Raw genomic sequence first — 26,689 nt, forward strand, 5'->3', positions numbered from 1 at the left:
ACAAATAATATAAAAGGATGCCGTTATAGTGTCATTACAATTAAAAGAAACATAATGCAATTATAACGACAAAAATCAAACATTAAACAAAAAACATTTGTTTTTTGATACGTGATCAGTGACGTAGAGCGCGTGTGATCAGGTCACGTGCCTGGTCAGGTGACTCCAGCAGAAGCAGGAAGCGACTTGAGAGAGAATTATTAAATGTTAATATTTGCTCACCGCATGCCTGCGTTTCTTGCTTCGTATTTGTATTAAAAGTAAATCCTTCGCATCTTTTTGCCTAGTGGTGTGAAGCGGACATGTTCGCAACGGACGACGAGGAAGGAGATTTTACGTCTCCCACTGGAGGGTGAGCTCGTGCACGTACAAAGACACACAATCGGGCGTTTAAAAGTCAGCAAACGTTCTCTTGATCTAAATCAAGTTTTCTTACATCTACAGTATCAAAACAACTTTAATTCAGCGGGGATAAGAAGGTCATAAATGATGGTGCAAGATTGTGTAAGAGGAGTGAAATGTCACCTATTGCCTAATAATAAAATATATGAATACAGCAGATATATCAACCTTCATCATGGTGACGAATTTACTTGGAAGGACCTATTTTTAAGGACAAGATTAGAGTTTGTTCTGTTAAAACAGCGAATTGTTTTCATTCTAACACTTATATGTTGCATTCGTTCCTGCATAACTATATCATTTCTAATCTTTTAACAGTCTAGTTAAAGATTCTTGGTTAGGCTGTTGCTGTCATCCATTACACTGAAAGTATGTCAAACTTTGAGCTAATCTCTGAATTGGTTTCATTCTGAACCTACAGCCTGAACTGAAATCTCACAGCCCACTAAAAAGACTTCCCTAAATGTTTTTGTAGATCATCACAATGAGAAGCAAAACACACATCAGCACCAAACATAAACACTAAAAATGCGTCAGAAAGAATGTAATTTGCTTTTATCTTTTGTTAATCGAATGCATTAACATTTATAAAATACATTTTAGGTGTACAAGTTCTCTCTGGTGGAATCAAAGTCATTTCCAAGTTTTAAATCTACTTAATTGATGTTCAGAATGGGACCTATATGAAGGTATAACTCTAAGAGTGTGTGTTTGTGTGGTTTAGGAATGAAAGCCGTTGACAGGGATTGTAGAGAGGTGGAGAGTCAGTATGTTAATGCTGTTCACATGCTGGTGGTTAGAAGTGCCGGACCAAAGCCGACAGCATGCACAGGGTCTCAGTCTGGGACATGTCACAGTCACGAGGAACACAACTTCAGTCCCTGTGTGGCTGTGGGCTTTTCTAGACCTGCTGAAAATGTCCGATATCAACTAGAAGTGGACATTTAGTGGTATGAAGCTCATAAACACATTGTGGAGTGAGTCACTGGTCATCCTTGTCTAGTTTTGCTTGAGTCAGCAGGTCAGTTGAGTATGGCAGCAATGCAGGATGATGCCTACAGCTGGAAAGAGATCCATGGGTCAGTGCGGTGTTTGGCTGTTATGTGGTTGTTACAGTGGTGTTACTGCAGGTGATTGTTGATGTTTTTGAGTCTAGCCAAAAACCCACTGAAAAGTCAGCTGTCATTTTAAGAATTGAAAATGGAGCTCCGTTTTGAGACTCGCGTGGCCCAAAACAAGCAAAACAATGCAATGGAGATAAGTGGATTTGTGGGCTGCAGAATTCTCTCACACTTTTTATGTGATTTCAGGGCAAAGTTAGCTTCTCTTTTTGGACTGGATCAAGCAGCAAGCAAGGGCAACGAGTCGTTCCAGTACACGGCTCCCAAACAGCCTCGCAAGCGCTCCGGGAACTCGGGTAGGACTTGAGGAACCTCCATGAATATAAACTGGGCCTTCAGTCTGATCTGAACAAATGTGCAGCATCAAAAGCTTTTATTTTTAGCTTCGACGGACACAAGTCACAAAAAAGGCCAGTTACTGTATTTCAGACATACCTCTAATCTTGTTTGGTTTGTAATATTTTAGGACCTCCCAGCCAAAAACCAGCCCCTCCTTGCAGCGCCCCTGCTGTTGTCTTTGCTACTGCAGTACAGGCCTACAGATAGTAAGTCTAAAAAAAACGTTGAGACACAAGATTTTTTGCAATTTTTTGTAATTTAGCAAAGACATTTTTATTAAGTGAAAAAATACGAGGTGAAATATAAAAATCAGCAGTGCTACATTTTCGCACATTTAATGAGTCGTCACGAGCACTAATGTTTTTTCTGTGCAGTGTTAATGGACAATATGCGAAACAAGGCAAGGTTGGAGCTGCTGTCCTTGGAAATCAGACCACTAAAGAGGTTAGAACGTGTAATGTGATCATTTTTGAGTCACTTCACCAAAACATTTTAATTGTGTTATTTACTCATCTCTAAGTTGTTCCAAATCTCTATTAATGAGAATTGATCAAAAAAGATATTTGTAAGAATGTTTGTAATCAGTTCTGGGGCACTATTGACTACTATAGTAGGGGAAAAAATCTACCATTCTACCATCCACATTCTTTCAAATATCTTCTTTTGTGTTATACATAAAGACAGTTATGTAGCTTTGTACAGAATTGACAGAATTGTAATATTTGGGTGAACTATCCCTTTAAATGGATATGTAACATGAGAGTGGGTGGATGGAATGCCATTGTTTTTGAGATTTCATATTTTTGATTGAAATGATACATAATGTATATGTTAACCCTCTAAGTAGCTTCGGTAATTTACTACTTTGTAGTTTCATGTACTGCATCTAAAAGAGCAGCTTAACTGTACCTTTAGTTAACTTTACCATTATGCCTTTAAGTTTGTTTATGTTTTCATTACATGTTATTTAATTCAGTTACACACAATGCATGGTGTTTATAACACGCATATGTCTTTACCGTTCTTCAGTACAAGCTCCTGCTGTATGTCAGTCAACAGAAGCAGGTGACGGCAGCCAGAATCCACACCGGCTTCATCCTCACCGTGAGCTCCTATCCTTCATAGTTTACTCATTTAAAGATAGTTAAAGAATGTCGTGATGTATATCATGACTATTCAACTTCAGTCCTGGAGGGCCCCTGTTTTGCATAGTTTAGCTTCAGTCCTTATCAAACACATCTAAACAAGCTAATGAGAGTCTTCAGGATGAATAGACATACATAGATGTCGCATCAGCAGCTGAGTCGTATGGCAGTGACGCCATCTTGGACAGGGCAAGACTGCACTATAAACACAAGCGAACAGGGGAGCTGCTGTCTTTTTGTTGTTGATAAATGCTCAAAAACGTTTACATTTCTCAACTACTTTCAATGGTTTATGTCCATTTACTGTTTTATTGTCAGCAAATCAATAAAACACAGCTTGTATTTGTTTATAGGACAGTCTTGATCCCACAATATGGTGGCTCTGTTGACACATCCCAGCAACGTGCCAAATTTGATGGACAGGGTTCAAGCTAAACACTCCAGGATCAAAGTTCCTGCTGTATATACATATAATATCTCATTGTTCTCCCACTCAGGTTCAGCCCAGTAACTACTGCACATTTTATGATGACCAGAGACAGAACTGGTCGCTGATGTTTGAATCGGAGAAAGCAGCTACAGACTTTTGCAAAGAGGTTCGTGTTTTCTGAACTCTTATCTTTACGACAATCTGTTTTCTTTGGTGCTTCATTAAGTGTGTTGATTGTTTAAGGTTTGTCTGGCAAAAGTGAACTGTGGTGGTCCGTTAGACTCTGTCCTGATCCAGGATCTGCTGCTTGGTGAGGGGAAAGCTGTGGAGAATGGAGACTCTTTAGAAGTTGCTTACACTGGCTGGTTATTACAAAACCAGACTATTGGAACGGTAAAGATAGTTGATCAATGTTTACACACCATTTTTTGATCAAGGCCCTTAGCGTGGTAGGCGTTTTTAGGCTTGCTTGGTTTTCTGCTCTTCCAGATGTTTGACTCTAATCTGAATAAAGACAAACTGCTGAGACTGAAACTTGGGGCTGGAAAAGTCATCAAGGTGAGTGAGATGGGCTGAATTTAATGAAGTCTGGGTTGCTACTGTAGTACAGCGGTCTAATCTCTCTCTCTCTCTCTCGTTCTCAGGGCTGGGAGGAGGGAATGTTAAACATGTGCAAAGGCGGAAGGCGGCTAATGGTGATTCCACCTAGTCTAGCGTATGGGTCACAGGGCGTTCCAAACCGTGTCCCACCAGATAGCACGCTGGTCTTTGAAGCAGAAATCCGCAGAGTAAGGCCGTGTTCAGACCTGACTTCTTTTTCGAAGCTGCTAGCGTCTGTTTTAGATTATAATCCTATGGAGTAAACCGTGTTTTCAAAAAACGTCCTGAGCGCTTTTTTAAACGCCAGCGCCGGCGTCTTTTTCTGCAGCTCAGGGCGAAAAAAGTTCAACTTTTCTGAAGAAACTGCCGTCAAGCTCCTTTTTTGACAGCTGACCAATGACAAGCGAGTAGCGAGACCTGTCGTTTCCATGACAACATGCGAGGAAGGTGATTGGTCGAGCAGGATCCTTCTCTAAAAAAATAAAATGGCGCTGCAAGTTTATTTTTCACCTTTAATAACTTTCGATTGCATTTCTAGTGAGAAATTAGTACTGTAGTTTTAAAATATGTGGTTGGTTTTTGCAAAGACGGTCTCTGTTTATAATTCAAATAGACTTCCGCCTATATGAATCCTGTGTGCTGAGCTGCCTTCATGCACAAACGCTGCCAGTTTTTCATTTTACTAAAAAAGCGCTCTTGTCAACTTTTTCTTGTCAAAAAAGACGTCAAGTGTGTTCATGGCCTAAGTCACAATCTTCACCTTCGTACTTTCGTACACTTTATCATGGTTCTCTGACTGTATCCCAATGTTTGTGCTTTATAAAATCTGTAGTTGGATTAAGATAAATGCCTCTTTAATCATATTGCATTAAGTGTAGTACAACAAAAGTACTTGATATACTTTTCTAGTAGATTTTCAAAGCATGTGTGCGTGCATATTTTTTCTGTTAATATTACCCACAACCCCTTGACCCACTGTAAAGTTTGTGATGGATTTTTGTTGGTGTATATGCAGGTTAAGTGTGCTAAAGATGGAAGTTCGAGAGATTCTGCGGCTCCCTCTCCAGCTCCCAGTGTGGACAGTTTGGGCCCTTCTGAGCTCAACCAGCCGCTCAGCACCGCTCCACCCACCAACAAACCTAGGTCAGCAATACAGACTGGATTAACTAGGTGTGATTGAATTGAAGGGTTACTGCAGGGCTCAACAATAAGGACTTGCATCAAAAAGACGCAAAAGAGAACTCGATTCTGTTCTTATGGGGTGTTTGAAATATGCGCGTGGCTGGACAGCCGTAACTCAGACAACATGCAAAATACTGAATTGAAATTGAGTTCTCTTTCACGTCTCCTTACTTCTTAACAGAGGTATGCACATAAAATGATGCCAAAATGCCCATATTAGCAAGTATCCTAGTAAAAGTAATCCATTATGTCTTAAATGAACGTAAACCGTTTGGAAACAAAACAATATATTACATCTCTTAAAGGGGCAGCAGCATAATTGAGATCTTTTTAATGTTCATCAAACAACAAAGGACGAAGACAAAAACACATATGATTGAGTCAGAACACCTCCTGACCAGTGTTGGGTGTAACTAGTTACCAAGTAATTAGTTACTGTAATTTAATTACTTTCCCCTTGAAAAAGTAAAGTAAGGGATTACTCTTATTTTCTGTAATTTAATTAGTTACTTCTGATGTAATTAAACTAAATACTTTGTGTAACGTGTGTGTGCAGAAGAGGAATTGACATCAAAATTCAAAGTCTAACTTTAAAATGCGTGCTTTAATGTATAATTCTCACATTTGTAATTAATAATAATACTTTATGTAGTTTTATATTATTTATTTGAATGAATTAAAAGAGCCGTTTCATGTCTATCCTTGAATCACTTAACTCATCAAGGTTGATGTAGGATATAGAAAGTAATTAGTAATAAGTTATTAAATACTTTTTGAAGCGGGTAACTTGTACAGTAATCTAATTACATTATCGAATGTGTAATTAGTAACTAGTAATTAATTACTTTTTCAGAGTAACTTACCCAACACTGCTCCTGACTGATTAAATTAGTAGTAAGATTTAATCTATATTTCAATAAAAACACTTATTTTTATATTTGCTACAAAATACTTTGATTACTTCTATCACTTACTGGTTAGTTGTCTTCAACAATATTTGAAATTTCTGTGAGTTAGGCTAATAGTTTTTATGGTATAATAACCTTATTTATTAAGATTAGATTACATTGGTAAAACAACAAACAAACAAATACCTAGACAGTATTATTTATTTATTACTTTTTTGTGGCGTGGCCAGTGAAATTTTTGGCAGGACCAGTAAAAATTTGAATCACATTTCTGACCGGGCCAGTAGAAAATCCCGTTGAGCCTCGTACTGTAAGTTTGTTCAGTAGCATTTAATTCCGGTTGTCTGTTTGATATATTTTCTTTTCGTTGACAGTGAACCGCCTCTTCGTGCAAAATCCAACTCTCTAAATGAACAGCTGAGTGTAAGCTTTCATTCTTCAGAATTTGTCTAGAGATGTATTATTTATTTATTTACTTTTAATTTACAGTGTAGTTGGATACAAGGCTTTACATGTGTAAATCTAGCCTGCTATATCCTGGTCGCCTTTAAAAAAAACATGAAGTGAAGTATGAAGACTATGTTTGTCTATTCTCTGTGTTACAATGTCTTCAGAATCCTGATGCCAGTAAAGCTAAACTGATTTCTCGTATGGCCAAAATGGGCCAACCAATGCTGCCCTTCTTCACCGGTCCAGCCTCACATCCAGACTCTAGCGACTCAGAACTTGAGGTAAGAAGTAATGTATGAATAAAGTTGTGTACAGCACTTCAGTGTCATAGACTAGAAGTCCTAGGCTTCCCACAGTCCCAGTTTGCTTTAAATAAGGGACAGAAAAACCGCTTGACGCTTGTTGCATCATGCAGCGTTTTTTGTTCATTCGTCTGGAAATATTGAAACATTACTTCTTATGTTCGATCTTGGTTATTTCTGCAGGATCCCAGTGTGTCCAGACTGAAGGAACATAGCAGTGGACCATCACCACAGCCTGTACACTTCTCTTCCTCTCCGATTTCAGTGCATGGTAACGCATTCACCAGTTCAGATTCTTATATATATGCTGGGCTTGACATTAACACCCACCAACTCGCCAAATGCAGGTGATTTCAGCTGTGACAAGTATGACAGCCACATAATTAAGTCATAATAAGAAACAATACACTAATTGAAATGTCACACCACGAAACGACAACTCCCATGAGCACACCCTGTGTTTGCTGGTAGTAATGCGCCATATTGACCGACGTCACACAACACACAAGTCTTCTTGAAGAAGTGAAATGAATGAGAAGCTTATGTGGCAGTTTAGCACAAAGTGCAGATTAGGTTGAGAATGGCTGGTGTATGACCCAGACAGGGAAATAATGTCCTTCATACCGGCAGCATGTTGACTTAATGGTCAAAGCAGATAGTGTGGGAGTGATTTCTGTTGTCCTCATGAAGTCTCACACAAATTTGTTAAAGGGATACTTCACCCAAAAATGAACATTCTGTCATCATTTACTCACCCTCAGGTGGTTCCAAACCTGTATAAATGTCTTTGTTCTGCTAAACACAAAGGAAGATATTTGGAAGAATGTCAGTAACCAAACAGATCTCATCCCCTTTGACTCCCATAGTATTTATTTCCCCTACTATGGCAGTAAATGGGGGATGAGATCTGACATTCTTCCAAATATCTTCCTTTGTGTTTAGCAGAACAAAGACATTTATACAGGTGTGGAACAACCCGAGGGTGAGTAAATGATGACAGAACTTTAATTTTCGGGTGAACTGTTCCTTTAAATACTGTATGTGTGAAAGCTAGCTCAGCCAGTGAAAATGCTGAGCGAGCTAAAACGTTAACGTCAAGCCCTGTATATTCAAACACACAATACACTTATTATACTTATTTCTTTTTGTACAAGCAAAATTTATTGTTGATTATCACATGCATTTTTAATTACAGCTTCCGCCCTTCTACCTGTTACTATGGCAACAGTCAATCCACAGCCCTTGATGCCAGGAGCAGTCCACGCCTTTCAGGTAGGTAGTTCCTTGCATATGTAGTTCAGCCAGTTTGCCCATTGTTTAATCAATGTATTGACTATAATTGATTCATTCGCAAATGTCCCTTAAAAAGAGAGAGGAACCTTGGAATACAGTATGCATTCAAATAAAGTAACGATTGAATGTAAATGTAACAGTAAATGTAGCAGATTACTACCCACTTCTAAATAACAAACAATACAAGTGTGATGCATGCTACTCATATTGCTCATACTTACAGTAAGGTTAGAGATTCCAACAAAACCCCAATTCTGAGAATTCAACTTTGGCCAGCTTTCCAGACTCTAAAGTGACTAAAAGGGCAGGAAAAATACTTTTAGACAGAGATTGAAGGGACATTATTTCTCAGATGTCTTTCAGTTTATTTGAATGCGACTTCTTCTTTTCAGCCCGTCGGACAGATGTATCCCTCACAGACTGTTCCTTATCAAGGTAAAGTGCATTGTTGTAAAATATCCACAATTTGCTGGTCCTTTGTAACCTACAATGACAAAACCGTTGTCAGTCATATTCTATAACTTTATATCAGCATGTCTGAATCATTTCTTGACTTCAGCTGTAGTTGTAATTGTAAACTCTGTTTTTCTACTAGGAACTAGTGATGTCACATCCTTCTTAATGACAGAGGCTCGACAACACAACACTGAAATCCGATTGGCTGTCGGGAAAGTGGCTGACAAACTGGACCTGTTGTCCTCTAAGGTTGGTACATAAGTACACACTTTTACATACTATACATTTAGACGTACACCATTTTAGTAATCCTTGTTTCTATTTTCTACATTTTAGATGGATGTCATACAAAAGCAAGGCGGCCTTTCATCGGGCTTATCTAACTTTTCCATGGAAACCGCTATGATTATGCACAACATTCAGAGAATTATACAGGTAATTGGCAGTAAAGTGGCAGGTGAGCATTGATTGGTCTGTGAAACCTTCATTCAGAACGTGATGTATTTACCCGTGATTTATTCAGGAGAACGAGTGTCTGAAGAAAGAGGTGTTTGAGAAAAGTTCACGCATCGAGGAGCAGAACCGCAAGATAGGCGAGCTCATCAATCAGAACCAGAGGTCAGAATCTCAGGCTTAAGGTCTTTGCGCATACAGTCTGAAATTTTCGTATGCGTTTTTCGTATTTGGCTCTTGTTTGTACGGTGTCTCTGAATTGTTCAAAAAGGCACTTAAAATGCTTGACGGATACGAAAAACACATAAAATCGAACCCGGTCCGAATTTTTTTATGACGGACGAAAATATCGGAGGCAGTGTGTAAATGTGATTGACACAACGTGAGGTCGTATTTATTTTTTAACGTGCGGAAATTTCGGACACAAATTTCGGACTCAATGTGCAATGGGCTTTACTCCAATGATTTCCCATTGCACTGAACATGACGCACATTAGTTAAAAACTGGATGCGTTTGTGTTTGCACTGCATATTTCTTACTGAGCATTTTTGCGTTTTCTAGTACAAATAAATCAAGTCACATTTACTTGACAAGTAAAGATATTAGTCTCGTTTAATGAAAGAAAAAAGTATCGAAGGTCCACTGTATGAAATTTAGCGGCGTCTAGTGGTGAGGTTGCGAATTGCAACCAACGTCTCACCCTTCCCCTCCATCCCTTTCGAAGCCCTACATAGGCTGACACAGGACTAAGATGTCGTCCATTTAGGGCTACTGTAGAAACATGGTGAATTCCATCCAAGGGGACCTGCGGTGTATGTAGATAGAAATAGCTCATTCTAAGGTAAGAAAAACATAACGCTTCATTGTGTACACCTCTGAAGACATAGTTATGTATATTATATTTAGGGCTGTCAACGTTAACGCGTTAACGCATGCGATTAATTTTTTCAAATTAACGCGTGAAAAATGTTTAACGCAATTAACGCAGCATCCGTTTGTTTTCACATTCTTTGTCTAGCGTTACATTATGTAATCATGTACTTATTCGTGTACAGGCTTTTAAACCACTTAAGCGTGATTTTAAACAGTTGCTTTGACGTGTTCAATGAAGATAGACAGCTTCTAAACTGTGGGAAAACGCGGCAAAACGCAACGCGAGGTCCAGTCTGGTGTAAACAGTCATGGGCTGAAGGCTGCGTCGGTGAATCTCTGTCAGACAGCGCATCCGTGTTAAGTTCTCTTTCGTGCTTGAATGGATAAAACCATACAAGATTATGTCAGAAAGCCAGTTTTGTCTAGCATTTTCTTAAGCAAGACTTCAAAGTGTAAAATAAAATCTTAAATGAATGCAAAGAGTTGTGAAAATGGGAGTGCGGTGACGGTCAGATCTGCGTACTGAGACAGCTCTTAAAGGGTCCGCGTTCTTAAACGTACTGCTGTGACTCCTGTCACTAATGTTAATCAAAGAACAAAATAAAAGAAGAAATCAATGTGATTTTGTAGCTTTAATGAGAATTCTTCTGCATTTAATTTATAATTTAGCATTAAAGACTGTAAAGTGTTTGAGAACTTCCTTCAATTTCTGTATATTTCATGATGGCTCTCAATTATATTGTTGAATGCTATAATTAATGTTAAAATAATCAATTTAATAGAGACAGTTACAGTACTAATATCAAAATGTTTTCTTTCATTCATAAAATGACGCTGTTAAAGAAATATGTTGTTTCTACATCAATTTGAAGATTAAATGTGAAATTATTCAAATGTAAAAGTATATTTTAAAATATTATTGTTATGTGTGATTAATCGTGATTAATCACAGAAAATGTGTGATTAATCTGATTAATTTTTTTAATCGATTGACAGCACTAATTATATTGCATTTCTGTCAATAGATCCTCCAATAAGACAAAACAAGCTTGAATTTAGTTTGATCGTTTTCTGGAGTACCTAATTCAAATTCATTTTTCTTACCCCATTGGCAGATTTTTTACTTGTTCTTATTCTTATTTAATGAGGCTAGATAGGTCACTTACCTTGTCAAGTAAATGTATCTCAATTTATTGTAATATAAATATTTGTACAAGAAAACAAGACAAAAATTCTTAGTAAGAAATGAATGTGATCGTTCACCAAAAATGAAAATTCTGTCATCATTTACTCGCCCTCTTGTCGTTTCAAACCTGTTTGATTTTCTTTGTTCCGCAGAACACAAAAGAATGTTAACAGGCACCCATTCACTTGCACTGGTTTGTCCATACAAACGCCACTGCTGTGTGGTTATTAACTTTCTTCAAAATATCTTCTTTTGTGTTTTGCTGAAGAAAAAAAGTCATAAAGGTTTAAAATGACAAGAGGGCGAGTAAATGATGACAGAATTTTCATTTTTAAGTGATCTATCACTTTAAGTTGATTAATTGATAATTAATAAGCTTCAGCGAAAACATTATAATAACCGATGGACCCTTTTCACAAGCGTGTGATGACGCGTTGAACATCAGGGCCCGTATTCACAAAACATCTTAAGGCTAAAAGTAGCTCCTAACTTGCTGATTTAGGAGAAACTCTTAAAAATAATGGGCGTGTCTGTCCTAATTTTAGGACTCCTAATTTTTTGTGCTAAGAGTATTTCACAAAGCGTTTTAGCGCTATAACTAGCTCCTAAAACTGAGACGTTAGGAGTAGTGAAGAGGACTCCTAAGGCACTAAGACCAACTGACAACAATCCTAAAATGGCTGTAACACCGGCAGTCTACCTTGAAACTTGAAAGATTTCATGACAATAAGCTCAACCATAAAGACTACTAATATCTGCTAACTGTTAATGAGACAGGCAAAATGCTTACAATTAGCTGAACATTTACTTTATATGAACATGTAGTTTAATTGCACAAGATAACTCCTTTTTTTAAAATAATTCAAAAATCATGTTGTTTATTGTGTTTTGTTGTATTTGTTAGCTGTATTTTTTAAAGTTATTGTTACTTAATAAAAAACAAACAATTTGATTAATATTAATTGGAATGCACAATAAAAACTTGTAAATGTAAATGAACTCTTCACTTGTTGAATTAGTAATTTAGTGTATATTTTATTATCTTAATTTGAAACGGCAATAAATATTAAAACATTTTATTTGAATATGACTACATTTTTGTTTTAAGATCTTAATTTAAATATGTCAGCATGAGACCACATACTATAATATTTCTATGATTAAAAGACTGACAGAGACCCATCCTCTATCAGCCAATCACTGTGGTCATAGTCAGTAAACTTGCTGACATCATCCATAGCAACGAGGTCAACCCGCCCTTTTTCTTAGCTTAACATTTATCTCTGTTCCTTAGTAAAAGTTGCTCTCAGCAGCGTTGTGAATAGGTTTTAAGTGGAAACTCTTCACTAAAAACGTTTACTGCTGTTTAGGAGAGCTCTTAGTGTTAAGATCAAATGTTTTGTGAATACGGCCCCAGCATCGTAAATCCTCCAAATTTTTTTTTATATATATATATATATTTTTTAAATGCACTCTGTATTATATTACCTTTGCATCAAATTACAAAAAAAGGTTCACGCTAATGCAAGGATGTTTCTTATACAGCGTCTATGGAAGTCACAGGAAATTTGACATCATTTTCTCTTTTGGCTGCCGGCATCAGACTCTCTCTATTTTGTCTTTCATTTTGTTGAAAGAAGTGAAAACACTATCGTTGAGTTTTTCTTTTGCTATTTGAGCACATGAGAATGCCAAAAATATATTTGTGGTTGTCTCCCATTCACCGTTTTAGAAGTATACCCAACCCGGAAAAAGGTCCATAAATTGTTAACATGTCTAATTGAAACCCAGACACCCCCTCTTTTCCATCAAAATCCAACGTCAGCTGTTATTCTCAATAAAAACGTGTTCTGTTGCACTTTGTGCTGTGGTCGTGTAGGTACATGGAGCAGAGTAACCTGCTGATGGAGCAGAGAAATGACTCGCTGAAGAACAGCAGTGAACAATGTCAGGCCAGAATACTGCAAGCAGAACAAGACAAGGTACAGTACCAGCAATGACACTTTACCAGAAGCTTCTGCCTTCTGAGCTGCATCAGAACCGTCATTCGACCTCATCAATTCTGCAAAAATATGATATGATGTGGCACAAACATTTTCCATCTCACACTCACATTATATACAATCGTAAACTTTCTGAATGAGATGTTAGAGAATATTTACTTCCTTAATTATTTATTTGAAGAATAAAGCAAACATTGATGCTCCTTAAAATTTTGTTAACACCCTTATTTTCTGATAAGTCACATGATTAACTCTGTTTGGCTGAGAGCTTTAAGTGGTGACTGCTCTCGTTTCCCAGCATGCACTGCCACGGGAATTGGGCTGGGATCAGGTGAGCAAGCTGTCCCGCCTCATTCAGTTCGTCGTATCTTTTAATTGAGTTTATCATCTCCCCTGTTCTCTGTTGTGTTTTAACTGTTGTTTTAACAGGCCAAACTCATTAACCAATCAGCTTTCAGCAGGGCTACGCAACTTTACATCCACCGCTGTATTTACTCTTCTCCTCACGATGTCTCGTTCTGTTATCATTCCAGTCCCATCTTCATTTCATCTGAGAAGTTTAACATCACAGTAGCAGTTGTAAGCAAGATGCTTTGTAGTTAGACTCGCTTTCGCTCTCTCTCTCTGGAAGGTGCGGTTAAGCGAGGAGTTGGCTTCCTCCACAGCGCGGGTGTCAGAGCTGCAGCTGGAGTTGACGTCACAGCAGCAGAAGGCTGCGGTCCTGCAGACCAAACTGAATTCAGCCCTGCAAGACAGCCAGCAACACAGTACACACATCACAAGTCTAGAGACGCAACTACTGGGTGAGACCCGTTCACATCACTGACGATAACATATTAGTTCAAAATCTGTGTTCTGGGAGAATGTCTCAGAAACACGGCCAGGTGACGTTTCACCCCCAAATGAGAAGAAAAGCATAAAAATCAGCAATACTACCATCGTATATAAAAACGTAACCATTTCATTTATATATGAGTAATGAGAAACTTTTTTTTGCCAAATACATAAACAAATGGCATTTAAAATTGTGGCCTTAATTGTTTTGGTAATAATTTTAATGCAAATGTTACAATGCAAGAATTCTTAAAGGAATAGTTGACACTGAAAAATGTGCGTTTTTTGTATTGTGTGTATTTCAGAGTTTAAAGAAACAGCAGAAAGAGTGCAGAGCCAATACAAGACGGAGAAGCAGAAACGGAAGGAAATGGAGCTGAAACTCAATGGTTTGGAGGAAGAGCTACAGGACGCAAAGACAGAGAAGGACAGCTTGGAGAGAGTGAGGAGCTTTTTGAGCCTTTAGGTCTGTGTGAGAAAGACAACATGATTGAATCTTCTTTGGGACTTTTTTGTTTCAGACTTTCTCTGAGAGGAAGAGGAAGTGGCAGGCGGAGAGACGACGCTCTGATGAGGAACTGGAAGAGGTGAGGAGGGCGGCCCAGCAGGAGATGGACAACCTCAGGAACCAATTACGGAAAGCCAGAACCAGCACTGACCACGCTGCTGCTGGACAGGTGAGTTTTCTGACCACAATAGACCTTTTGTGTTTATCATGGCTTGCAATGTTCATTAAAAGTGTGAATCTGTTTTTTAAAGAATTTTCATATTCAAATTGTATGTAAATGTAAACTTTTTTTCTGTTCATTTCAGGTTGTTTATCACAGTTTATGAAAATATTTTTGTGTATCATCAGCCTGATGAAATCAATGGTAGTGACACAAGCGTGTGTGTGTGTGTGTAGCTGACTCAGATGCAGGCTGAGCTGGAGCAGGAGTGGCAGATGAAGTGTGATCAGACTCTTGCAGCAGCCCGTGAACAGCATAGAAGAGAAATGACTGAACTCACAGAACACAGAGACACGCTGCAGATAAAACTAACACAGCTACAGGAGAAGGTACACTTTTTCGATCTATATTATTTTCACCTGTATTTTATTTGTTTGCAGACAATCCAATCTCTACTTTTATCCAATTGTAAAGTCAACCTAACACCGTATTTGACCTGTTTCGTATAGTTTAATGCACTCCGACAGTCTCGTGAGTCAGAGGAGCGGCTTTCAGTGCAAGATCAGGACCAGACACAAGAGTTACAGGCCTTGAGAGAGAAGGTGAGGCATCTCTAGTATCCAGTTATTTTGTATTTTATGCATATGCAAATGTATAAGCAAATGATTTGGGCAATTCCAGCGTTATGGATGTGACATGTTTAGTCAAAACTTGAAATATACATTTTCAGAGAATGTATTTATGACCAATATATTGAAACATCTATGTGTATTTACATCAGAGAAATATCAGTCTGTACACAAGTATAAATAAACCTGCGTTATGCAAGTGACAACCCCTTCACAAGCTGTACATTGTGTTTTTGTGTGTGTTTCAGTGCTCTGCGCTGGGTCAGAGAGCAGAGTTTCTGAGGCAGCAGGGAGAGGCGCGAGTGTCTGAGCTGGAGAGAAAACTGGCGGAGCGGCAACCACAGGCTGACACAGCAGAAGAGGTGAGAATACTACTACTATGGTACATTAAAAGCAATAGTTCACTGTAAAATAAATATTCTCTCATAGTTCACTCGCCTTCATGCTAAAAAACACATCCTGTGCTGTACATTCATCTTTAAAGACTCCAGTGTGTTATTCAGTCTTTTGTTACGTTTGTGAGAGAAAATGATTAAAGGAATAGTTCACCTTCAAAATGAAAATTTGGTCATCATTTCCTCACCCGCTTGTCATTTCAAACCTGTATGACTTTCTTTCTTCTGCAGAACACAAAAGAAGAGATTTTGAAGAATGTTGTTAACAGTCCCTCATTCACTTGGATTGGCTACAATAGAAGTAAATGGGGGGGTGCTGTTCTGTTACCAACATTGTTCAAATCTCTTCTGGTTTGAAATGAGTAAATGATGACAGAATTTTCATTTTTATCTGCTACGTGTCTCATGACCAGTTGTCACTTGTGTGTTTTGAATCGGTTTTAATTTTGCTAAATCAGCTCAAAATATTCATCGTTTTCTCTCACAAATGTATTGTTTTGATTTAGAAAATATTTATTAACCCACTTGAGGTATTTGAAATACTATTCTTTACCAACTACAGTTTGTGTTCAACTGAAGAAATGAAGTCATATACTGTACATCTGGGATGATTTGAGAGTAAATTATGAGAGAATTTTGGGTGGCACCCATGTCTTTGCTCTATTGTGAAAGTGGTTCTTTAAAGATGTAGTTATTATATAATTAAAATACAGTTGTGAACATTAATATTTCATTGTGCTTTGATTTGAGTCTGATGCTTAGCTATGTCTTGGCTCTAACAAAACGTAGTAAACGAAAACACGCAGTACATTTTTATAAGATTTTAGTGCAGAGCAGTGAACTAAAGGCTACTGCAAATAGGCCGTAAATCCAAGACTCTCACTGTCCATATGAAACTGTGTCTATTTACAGATAAAGCGAGTGATGAACGGTGTGTTCCAGTCTCTGAGGGGGGAGTTTGATCTGAATGAAACCTACACAGGAAGTGCTGTACTGAGAGCGCTGGTCAACACCATCAAGGTGTGCCTCCATACGACACAACATAACACTTCTTCATAACATATATTAAAATGCATTTCCTTTTTTTCCATTCACAGAAAGTAACACTGCAGCTCCTTACTAGGAACGAGAGCTCTTCATCTGAACACAGCGAGAAAGATGAGGATGCAGGGAAAGACGAAGAGAATGAGGGTGATGAGCAGCCTGGACAGAAGGTGCATATAAACGGCAGCAGAGAAGAAGAGGAGAGGAACAGAGATTCTGCAGGACAGGATGAAGAAGAGGCAGAAGAAGCAAAGGACCTTGAAAGAGAAGGCCAGAGTGAACAGGAAGTCGTAGAGGACGGAACTCAAGAGGTAGTGGTTGAAGAGAAGGAAGTGAAGGTTCATGTTAGCACAGAGGAGAATGTGCCGGATCAGGTTGTGGAGTCGGACAGTGAAAGTGGTACAGAGGCCACACATGAAGAAGACACTGATAATGATGACATCACCCCCAAACAGGAAGTGATGACAGAAAAATCTGACGACGCCACTTCCACACAGGAAGTGAAGGGAATTAATGAGCCGTCAGTTGAAGCAGAAGGTACAACGTGTGGACCTCCTGTGAACCCACCACCTCCCCCTCCTGACGCTTCACAAGATGACTCTACCAACACATCTGCACAGCTCTCCAGGTAGGTTGTAGAAGAAATGTCATTTTGGGCTGAACTGTGCTTTTAATTTAGTCCATGATTGATTATTTCCAATTCTGTTGACAGCACAAATACTGTAGGACGCAAATGAGATTTCGCAGCAGTGGAATTTGTGTGTTGAATGCTACATTCCATTTCACTCAAAGCAATTGTGATGATTTTTGTTGAATCCAGTAGTAATCCAATGAAGCATTCACATTACTAAATAGAACTCTCTGTGCATTAACCTTTAAATGTATCAACTAATGAACCACCCGTAATCTATCATGTGATCTTTTCCCCTTATAACATGTGCGTCCCTCTATACCCTCAACGCTTGTCTTGTCTCTCCGTGTGCTCATCCTGCTATTCTCTCAGTACACCCGAGAGTGTACAAGCCGAAAATGGGGAGGAACCATTTTTCCAAAGCTCCGCCCCTCCCCAGCCCACACCTGCTGCTGATGAAGAAGAGGAGGAGCTGGTGAGCAGGGCTCGCTCAAACACGCACGCACGCACACACTGTATTTATCTGCTGTTTTACAGTCACCCATCATTTATCCACTTGGTACAATTGTAAAAATGTGCAATTAACACAATTAATGACTAACCTCTGGAATCACATATTTCAGCCCAATGTACTTCTTCATAGTGTGAAATAACATTTGAGAGGATGTTTGGTATAGTGGTTGAAGTACTTCACCCAAATATGAAAATTGTCTCGTAATTTACTCATTTTCATGCCATGCCAGTCTTCTTTTCTTCAGGTAAAGACAAAATATATATATACTTTTGTATTTGGTATCTTACACAGCACTCTGTGTTGCTCAAAAAGCACATACATTCATCATTTAATTTCTGTGTTCCGAAGTAAAACAATGCTCGTTAAAAAATAATATTTTAAGCGTATTTAGCAATTGATACGTCACATATTCATATATCCATAAGATAAGTGTGTTAAGTTCAACTGCAATATTTTTCATGATATTTATCGATATGTCGCCATAATTGAATCTACCACTTCGATCTGCCCGTTTACATTTTAATTTTGTTTAAATAATCTCAAAATATTGTTTTCTCACAAATTATTTTGCTTCAGAAGACATTAAAGGTACAGTTTGTAACAATTTTGCAGTAAAATATCCAAAAACCACTAGGCTAGTGTTATATATTTTGTTCAGCCGAGTACTAACAATATCTCAAATGTTTCCAACTACTTGTAAATCGCGAGAAAATCGCCATTCTAAACAGTGACACGGGGCTGTGCAGTCGCCTGTCAATGGCGTCATATCCACGTTCCCCTTTGTTTACCGCCTTTACTGACGTAGAAACCGCATGACAACAGTGTTGTGGACAAATGCGGAAGTAGTGTCTAGCGCTAGCAAGCCACTAGCTTTTTTCGAGCAGTCACTTATTTATGGAACACAATTATTCGCAACAATTATAAAACTTTACCTCATCCGCTAACGTGATTTCTCGTTCCCGTCTGATTGATGGCCATCAGCGATGGAGTTGAAGACAACAGATCCCATCATTCCACGCTCCTTCACAGCGTCATCCAGCTGCGGCATTGTTGTTGTTTTGATCGTGCGTCCTCTAGCGGCGGTTTTTATAAACTGCACCTTTAACCCTCTGGAGTCATTTTGATTACTTGATTGATGGATGTATGTGTGTTTTTTACCATTTTGAGTACAAAATAATCATATTTTACAAAAAGTCATACTTTGGGATGGCTTGAGGGTGAGTAAATGGAGTTAATTTTCATATTTGGTGAGTTACTTGTTGGTTTGATCCCACAGGGAAAGATGGCACAAGATGGATTGTCCCTATAATGTGCTGCTAATATCACATGAAAGTTATAAAAGGGATAAAATAACATGCATAATAATTATAATAATCTAGAATTTATGTTTGTTTGCATTTTTTCTATTTTAAGATTTTACAGAATGCATCGCCCCAAATAGGTTCGTTGTGTCATTGTAAGCCAGTTTTCATTAAGTCATTAACAAATATTTAGCTGCGATGTGTAAATGTGGCCTAAGTGAACTTGTACTACTCTGTGATAGATCACGTATTACCATATGTACTGATTCAAATAATACTATGTGTCCTCAGAGTTTAAAGGGATGCCCTCCTCCTGCTCCTCTATTTGGTGAAGACAGCGAGGATGAAGACCTGGATTGGCTGGGCTGATGTGACCCTTCACCAGTCGTGTGTCAAAACACTAGTGCCAGGTCTGGTGTCAAGGACACTAGATAAACTCTGACATGAGGGAGGCGAGCTTTGTGTGTGCTAGTTGGACAGCAGAGGACACTGGACTTCATTTAAGGGGTTCTGGAGACAGATCGGTTCTAAGAGTAACCATAAAAAAAATGCTTGCCCAAGACCTTAAACAGCACTGAATGATGGATGTATGGACAGACTGCTGCTTATGAAACTGCATTTGGATAAACAAGCACATAGAAATATTAAATGCGGTTTTAGAAATCATCTCTAAACATACTGTAAATCAAAGCCATTGATGTTTCTCTTCTTTTAAAATGTTAATTTAATTTTTCCTGTTAAGGTTTCATGCGTAATGCTGATGATGTTCTCGTTCTTATGAGTATTTTCAAGATTTTTACATTGTGCTACAGCCATCGGTCCCATATTAATAAAGCAATTAATAAGGCCAATTTTTTTTCAGAATTATAACTAAACTGATCAAAAATAATGCTGGTTTTCATGACATACACCTTTATGAATTGACCCGCTCAGCTGGTTACCAAAGACGAGCCAAATTCATAGTTTAAAATAATCACTTTGTTTTAATGTCATTTCTGCAGATGAGAGCTTTTAGTGTGTAAAACCACAAATAAGCGTAGGGCAACAAAACATCAGGACAGACAGAGCAGATTCAAACGGGTCGAGTGAAACGGACGAGTTGCAGTCCTGTGGATGTGCTTACATTGCTGAGCACCCAGATGACACTGTGTTTAGTTATTGTGTTCGTACTTTCAAGTGCTTGCTGCAGACAGGTGTGTCAGTCTCTTGAAATCCCATCACCGATAAAAGCTGATCAGTTCCACGTATACGAGGAGTTATCAAGGACAACAGAATCTGGATTCAAAACACCAGAGAAGAAACATCATCGTAGGTCTAGCATTGATACAGTGCCTTCTGTGATTTGAATGTGGTTGCCATTCTGGGGAAAAACAAATAAAACAAGACAAAAGTTGACATTTGTACTGTCAATGAATTTCTCAGACAAGATTATTAGTTTACTAACCAAATGCATTATATGGAATTAAGTTCTAAATATAAGCTGAACTTTTTGATTTTCTTTAAAGAAGAACTAAAATGAATAATAGTATTGACATTACGCTTATTACGCGGCTTGTTGGAATGCTTGATTCTGATTGGCCAGTCGCGACATTTGCAGGTTCGTTATTTCCAGATAACAACCGCTCAAAACTAATAACACATGGGAACCCGGATGCAGCAAATCATTTTGACAAATTATATATAAATATGTCTTTTAATAACATATATGACATTAGATTTACAAATGATTAAACCAAATTGCCTGTTTGTGACATTTGAATGTCGTTTCTGACCTTAAAACCGAAAGTAAACGGCTCTTCCTCGTAGAAGGTCAGCATTCGGTAAAAATGAGCTAATAAAATATTTCAAATTCACATTTCATGTCCAGTTATTTCTAATATGGCAAGTAGCCGTGTAATAAGTGGGCAAAATAAGCCCCTTCAGTGTCGGATCCTGATCACAGTCAGGGCTTATTTCTGCGATAACAACCAGCTGCCTGTACATTTTCCCTTACTTAATTACTCATTGTTCGTTCATGTTAGTTAGTGAATTGACTAATTTAAACAAAAACAACCTTATTGTATAATGTTCTAAGTTCTTATATTAGGCAAAACACAAAACATGCAAGAGTTGCGTTTGGCAATTTGTAAAAGTTTCCCTTGTGACCAAACATATAATACTCAGATGAGCTAACGTTATTTACCGTAAACAGAGGAGGTTCTTTTGGATGAGGATGAAAGCCTTTCTGAGTACAGGTTGAGATCTCCTCCATGCCGTAGTCTGTCAACCTGAAGTAGCCTGTCCTGTGATACACGTCCACATTATTAGCGTTCAACATAAGCATCTCTATAGCACAATATATACACCCATAACTGCACATCAGTTGAATTCCATATGACTCACTCTTTAAAAGAGCTCTTCTATCTATGTTTATCTCTCTCCTTTGTTTCTGGACTTACTCGTTGAACTTTGGAGAGCAGACGATGGCGATGGACTCTGGCAGCATCATCTGGTAAGAGCAGTGTGTGTGCAGGTCAACGCTGGAGAGGAAGGCTGTCTGTGTGGGGTGGGTCTGTGGAACAGAGAGAGACGGTAACATAAGGACCTCCAGTTAAATGCAAGCTGTAGTAAAACAGAATGAATGCTCTCTGATCCGCTGTACTACTGATGTTACTCTATGATCAGGTATATGTAACGTCATTTGTGGTCGAATAAACCATTTCAAGGGGAAGATGAACTTCCAGTGTGTGTCATACATGTATCCAGCCGAGGGTAATGAGGTTGTGCTGGTCCTGCACCAGGAAGAGCTCTTCTTCATTCTCTGTGTCACAGTAATCTGGACCACCACACTGTTTTGGCACGATCACGTGCGTCACTGTGAAAGCGTTCCTGTTCTGCAATAAACACGTAAACGTTCACTATGAATGTATCCAAGGAAACATGCACAATGCAATTGGGATCATATTGGTTTTGACAATGCTAGCAGTTTGTGTGGTTTTTATTGTCCCAGACGTTTCTTGCATGATACATAAAGTAAGTGGCCGTAAACAACACACTCACCAAGCTCCCACAGAGAATCCCGCACGTCTCCACCGCTCTGATGGTGTTATTATTGGCCAGTCGCAGGAATTTGCTGCAAAGCTCTGCAGGAATAGCTATTTGGCGTAAGCCGTCTACCAATGTAGCTAAAACACAAACGGAACCATTCTCAACAACACAAACAACCTACAAACACACTTAAGTGAGGTTTCGGAGCGAGGCATACTATTGCTGCTGAGATGACCCGGTTTGAGTGAGCGATCAAACGTGGGAGGTGCGGCCGGGCTGGGAGCCGACGGAGCGCTGTGATTGGCTGAGGGGTACTGCGGACTCTGAGGGGGACTGGGGGGTGCTGGGTAGGGCACGGGTGGGCCCTGGACCCCAGGTATGAGGAGGTCTTCCTGACGACGAGCTGGGGTGCCGAACTCGTGGATGATATGCTGGCGCTCCTGCTGACGTATCATCTCCTCAAACTTGCTGAACTGCTCCTGCTCCAGCTGTCTTCTCTGCATATCCGCCACACGCTGCCTTTCCGCCTCCAGCTCCCGCTGGCGAGATCGCTCCCGCTCCATCGCTGCTGTTTCTGCACGCTGCCAAACAACATTCATAACATTTACAAAGGATTCAAGTGATCGTTCATCCAAAAATGAAAATTCTGTCATCATTTACTCATCCTCTTGTCACTTCAAACCTGTAAGGAACACAAAAGAAGATTTTTGAAGAATGTTGGTAACCGAACGATGGTGGTACCCATTGACTTCTATTGTATGGACACAAAACCAATGCAAGTCAATGGGTCTTGCCGCTGTTCAGTTACCAACATTCTTCAAAATATCTTCTTTTGTGTTCTACAGAAGAACTATATATTGTGCTGTGTGTCATCCAAACAAATGAAACGCCCTAAATGTTCTGTCTTCAGTAATAAATGTTTACCCCATATGTCATATATCAGAAATGTTACGAGACTGACCTGTGGCTCCCCCCTGTGGTTTAATGCGGTGTGTGCCCAAATAAATATCGTTCAGTACAGTGTTACAGAGAAACGAAGAAAACCGGAGCATTGTGCTCGCGAAAAACTTACATTTGAACATCTTCATGTGAATAACATATACCATAAATCTCGATTTTTCTGCACTTAAGCGTAAAAGTTTCTCTAAATGGCAGCGAGTGCTGTTAATATCTGAATGTCGAATAAATAAAACCGTGACATGCACGGTTGTAACGTTAAAAGAATGCCAGTTGTCTCGACTGCCATGGTACAATACGTGTTATGGGTTCAACGTGTACTTTTATTTTCAGTGTTTATACGTCCAAACTGTATATAGCATACATATATAATATTACTGGTGGAAATTTACCTCGTCGACACAGCAACAGATGATCAGATACTGTCACAGTAATACATGTTTCACGAACACGCAGCGCGCGCAAATTGCGTGCGCAGCACGCAGCTGAACCACGGGGTCATGTACAGCAAATGTCACAATAGCATTATTTTATAGACATTTATGAGCAAACCCTCTCTACGAAGCTCAATTTACCCTCTGCGCGGTTTATATAACTATATCATTTGTGCAGTTTTCGTGGGATGAGTTAAATAATCGAAGTATCAAATTAGCCGCTCTGATTCAAGACGCGTCCCTTGCGCCACCTGCCGGTAATTTGCGAATGTGTCACACGCGGCGGACTGCCTACTACTTACTGTACATCAGATGTCTTTGAGTACCATTCCTGTTACACAATAATTTCCCACAATAAAACGATTTTAATATTTATCTGTAAATTAATTATTAAAACAAGCCTTTTAAGGCATTTACATGTTTCTGGGAAGGGGAATACGCATTACCTTGTTGCTGAGATACTCAGCGTATTCTTTCTCATATCTCTTTAGTAAATCCTTCTTCAGCAGTTCTGCTTGAGGGAAGGCTATCTCCTTTAACTTCTGTTTAAGAAACAACAGCAAAACAATGTCAGCCGATGTGCTATGTTTATTGATTGATCATTATTCTCCTGACATTCACAGCAAAGTGTTTTATAGTTTAAACCAAATTACGTTACCCTTAAAGTTTCCTTCTTCTCAGGAATATTAGGAAGCTTATATTCTGGACGCTTGGGGAGCTTTTCGATAAAAAGCCTGATGGATGAAAACAAAAACGTTCAACCTTTCAAAATAATTAAAAGAAACAAATCAACAAACCTATTTGTAAAGAATAGTTATCAACAAGGCAGAATGTACGACTTCTTTACACTTCCAAATAATATCTTGTTGTTACTGGTTTGATGGTGATTTTAACCCGGCTTAAACTGAAGCCTCCAACATTACCACAAATGTTCGACGGCTAAATAATATTAACATGAAAAGGAGACAAGAACGTTGAGGGCATACCAGAAAAACAAATATTTAGAATTGCGAGGCAACACGAAGAACAATAAATAAATAGATTTAATCGATTTTTGAGAACAGAGCACTGTCCTATTAGAGTCTAAAACTTTGGCCAATTCTGAGACGTCTATTTAGGGTTAAATGGAAAAGTCTAGAATTCAGAGCTCTACTTACGTGATGTATTTGTTGTAGAGGACAAAGGCATGCTCTGTGTTGCCCTCCTCTGCGTACACATGGGCCATGCGGATCATCTCCATGCCCGAGCGAAAGTATCTGCGGAGGGGCACAGCTTCATTCATGTCCACCGTGCTGCCCTTCTTGGTCAAGGCCCGCACCCTCTCCTCCGGGGTCAAACTCACATCTGCGTGGTCCAACATTGTACGGGTGGTCCCAATCAACACCTTCAACTGTGATGCAAAAGTAGAAACAATGGAAAACATTATGTGACTGTTAGCTTTGCAGGTGTTCAACTGTGTATACAGAAGTCTCCTGTCAGCTTACTGCGTAAAATAAACAATGCAACACAACTCTGTCATCAGTTTTGCCGTTGATGGATTACCAGGAGAGAGGATCATTTACTGAAAATGGTTGAAACACTCTGTAAACATTTGATAAATATTTTTTGACAAGTCGAATAAAAGTATTGTACAAGATAATTACGTACGCTAAATCGCGACCATTTGTGGAAAACATGAATTCTATTTGAATATTTATTTTATTTTGAATAGTGACTTTTAATACGCTATAGGAAAATGTTAAACGTGTATAGGAAATCAAATGAAAGAAACATTTCATAATGTGGCCTTATCTGTACGGTTTTATAAATAAGAATGCATTCTTGCAATAGTAAGTATATTAAAAATTAAGCAATCCATGAAAGAAATAAAGGATGGAAAAAACATGAATTGCTCTCAAGAGATAATGTATCGCATTCATAAGCTCACTTTATATAGAGACACTTTACCTATCGTTCAGAAATAGTCGTGTAAATAATAATAAACTACTGTTCTATTGTTTTACAGATTTTTTATATTATAAAAGTATGTGCTAATGCGTGTGTGCTGCTGCTAGCTGGCTAACAGTTAATGGTTTCTGACTCTTACCCCGACAATAATAACAGACTCCGTCTGCTGACAAATCTCCTTCACATTAGCAGACAAAAGTCGTCCATTGCCTTACAGATTTATTTTATTGAAATCAAATCCAGGCCTGTTAAACTGGTTTCTACGGCTCTGTTTTCATCCTTTACGCTTTTATTCTCCACTACTCGCTCCTTTTCCTGTATGACGCACACAAAACGCCCACATAAAAGTCTCGGGTCAGTTTTAGCTCCCTCTATTGATAAAGAGTTCGTTTGCAAAACTCCGTTTTTAAAAATGTTCAAAAAAATCACGTTTTTGTATTGTGCATTTCAAGAAATCAAACTGTAGTTGGGTTGTTTTGATTAAGTATTTTAATAATAATTCAAAACGCAGCTAACTAACAGAAAACAAACATGATTAACGTTACATTAAAAACATGATTTGGGGAATTTTTTTAAAGTTATCTGTTTTTGCGAATAAAATCTTCAGATGTATGATCAAATGTGTTCAACTTCATGGGGCGCTGTGCAAACCGACAGGTCAATGACATGCGAAGTACCGCGAGTTTTGCTAACATATTTATATATTACATAATATTTGTGTAGCCTACATTTTAACTCTGCATTGGAAATGACATTAAAATCCTTTTCAAAGTAGGTTACAAATTTGTTTAACTGTTTGTGTAACATATTTTTTTTATAAATGCATAAACTTGCTGTATGCAGACATGTTTTTGTTTTTACACATTTTAAACAAAATATGCAAATATTTAATAATTCAAAGTGCAAAATGTTGCAAAAATGTTGGGTTTCAATGTTTTGTGGGGATTTTCCATAGGCATAGTGACCTTTATACAGTAGGTACAAACTGAATATGGTATCCCCTAAACAACCATCACAGAAAAATATCATTTTTAATATTGCTATTCTATTTTTATATTTTATAATGATCTTATTTACATTTTTCAGATCCTGCAAGGAATAGGTAAGCCTTTGGCCCCAACTGTATATTATTATTCTACTATTATTAGATGTTAAACTTTTGAT

At 38.5% G+C, this 26,689-nt stretch overlaps 2 protein-coding genes across 6 annotated transcripts; one reads left to right on the top strand and one right to left on the bottom strand.

Moving 5' to 3' along the window:
* Positions 1–148: 148 nt before the first annotated feature.
* On the top strand, positions 149–19,566 carry fkbp15b (FKBP prolyl isomerase family member 15b). 5 transcript variants are annotated; one of them, XM_057356700.1, is made up of 31 exons: positions 149–352; positions 1,127–1,532; positions 1,713–1,819; positions 1,990–2,068; positions 2,237–2,306; positions 2,892–2,966; positions 3,505–3,603; positions 3,681–3,830; positions 3,927–3,995; positions 4,082–4,225; positions 5,053–5,180; positions 6,502–6,550; positions 6,742–6,858; positions 7,063–7,150; positions 8,075–8,151; positions 8,565–8,607; positions 8,768–8,877; positions 8,965–9,063; positions 9,152–9,246; positions 13,021–13,123; positions 13,443–13,475; positions 13,776–13,947; positions 14,284–14,420; positions 14,500–14,655; positions 14,883–15,035; positions 15,156–15,248; positions 15,524–15,637; positions 16,583–16,690; positions 16,768–17,342; positions 17,718–17,820; positions 19,452–19,566. In XM_057356700.1, exons 2-31 carry the CDS (start codon positions 1,435–1,437, stop codon positions 19,527–19,529), a joined length of 3,522 nt encoding a protein of 1,173 aa, XP_057212683.1. In that variant the 5' UTR covers positions 149–352; positions 1,127–1,434; the 3' UTR covers positions 19,530–19,566. The 5 variants fall into 5 exon arrangements, with proteins under 5 accessions (XP_057212683.1, XP_057212684.1, XP_057212685.1 ...); XM_057356701.1 differs by lacking the exon at positions 13,443–13,475; XM_057356702.1 differs by lacking the exon at positions 1,127–1,532.
* Positions 19,567–20,406: 840 nt separating this feature from the next.
* On the bottom strand, positions 20,407–25,847 carry stambpb (STAM binding protein b). The gene is made up of 10 exons (XM_057356706.1): positions 25,665–25,847; positions 24,736–24,968; positions 24,237–24,312; positions 24,025–24,120; positions 22,405–22,768; positions 22,200–22,324; positions 21,896–22,033; positions 21,599–21,711; positions 21,343–21,442; positions 20,407–20,520 (listed from the first exon to the last, which is right to left on the bottom strand). The coding sequence occupies exons 2-10, from the start codon at positions 24,936–24,938 to the stop codon at positions 20,464–20,466; spliced, it is 1,272 nt and encodes a 423-aa protein (XP_057212689.1). The 5' UTR covers positions 24,939–24,968; positions 25,665–25,847; the 3' UTR covers positions 20,407–20,463.
* Positions 25,848–26,689: the final 842 nt, after the last annotated feature.

Source organism: Triplophysa rosa, linkage group LG17 (assembly GCF_024868665.1).
Source record: "Triplophysa rosa linkage group LG17, Trosa_1v2, whole genome shotgun sequence".
Lineage (NCBI taxonomy): Eukaryota > Metazoa > Chordata > Actinopteri > Cypriniformes > Nemacheilidae > Triplophysa > Triplophysa rosa.

Coding starts and splice junctions, on each gene's coding strand:
- stambpb (XM_057356706.1), bottom strand. CDS start 24,938: ATGTTGGACCACGCAGATGTGAGTTTGACCCCGGAGGAGAGGGTGCGG. Junction 22,769..24,024: donor CTGAGTATCTCAGCAACAAG/GTAATGCGTATT, acceptor GTTGTTTGGCAG/CGTGCAGAAACAGCAGCGAT. Junction 22,034..22,199: donor GGATTCTCTGTGGGAGCTTG/GTGAGTGTGTTG, acceptor TGTTTATTGCAG/AACAGGAACGCTTTCACAGT.
- fkbp15b (XM_057356700.1), top strand. CDS start 1,435: ATGGCAGCAATGCAGGATGATGCCTACAGCTGGAAAGAGATCCATGGG. Junction 7,151..8,074: donor CTCTCCGATTTCAGTGCATG/GTAACGCATTCA, acceptor TTTTAATTACAG/CTTCCGCCCTTCTACCTGTT. Junction 8,878..8,964: donor TGGACCTGTTGTCCTCTAAG/GTTGGTACATAA, acceptor TCTACATTTTAG/ATGGATGTCATACAAAAGCA.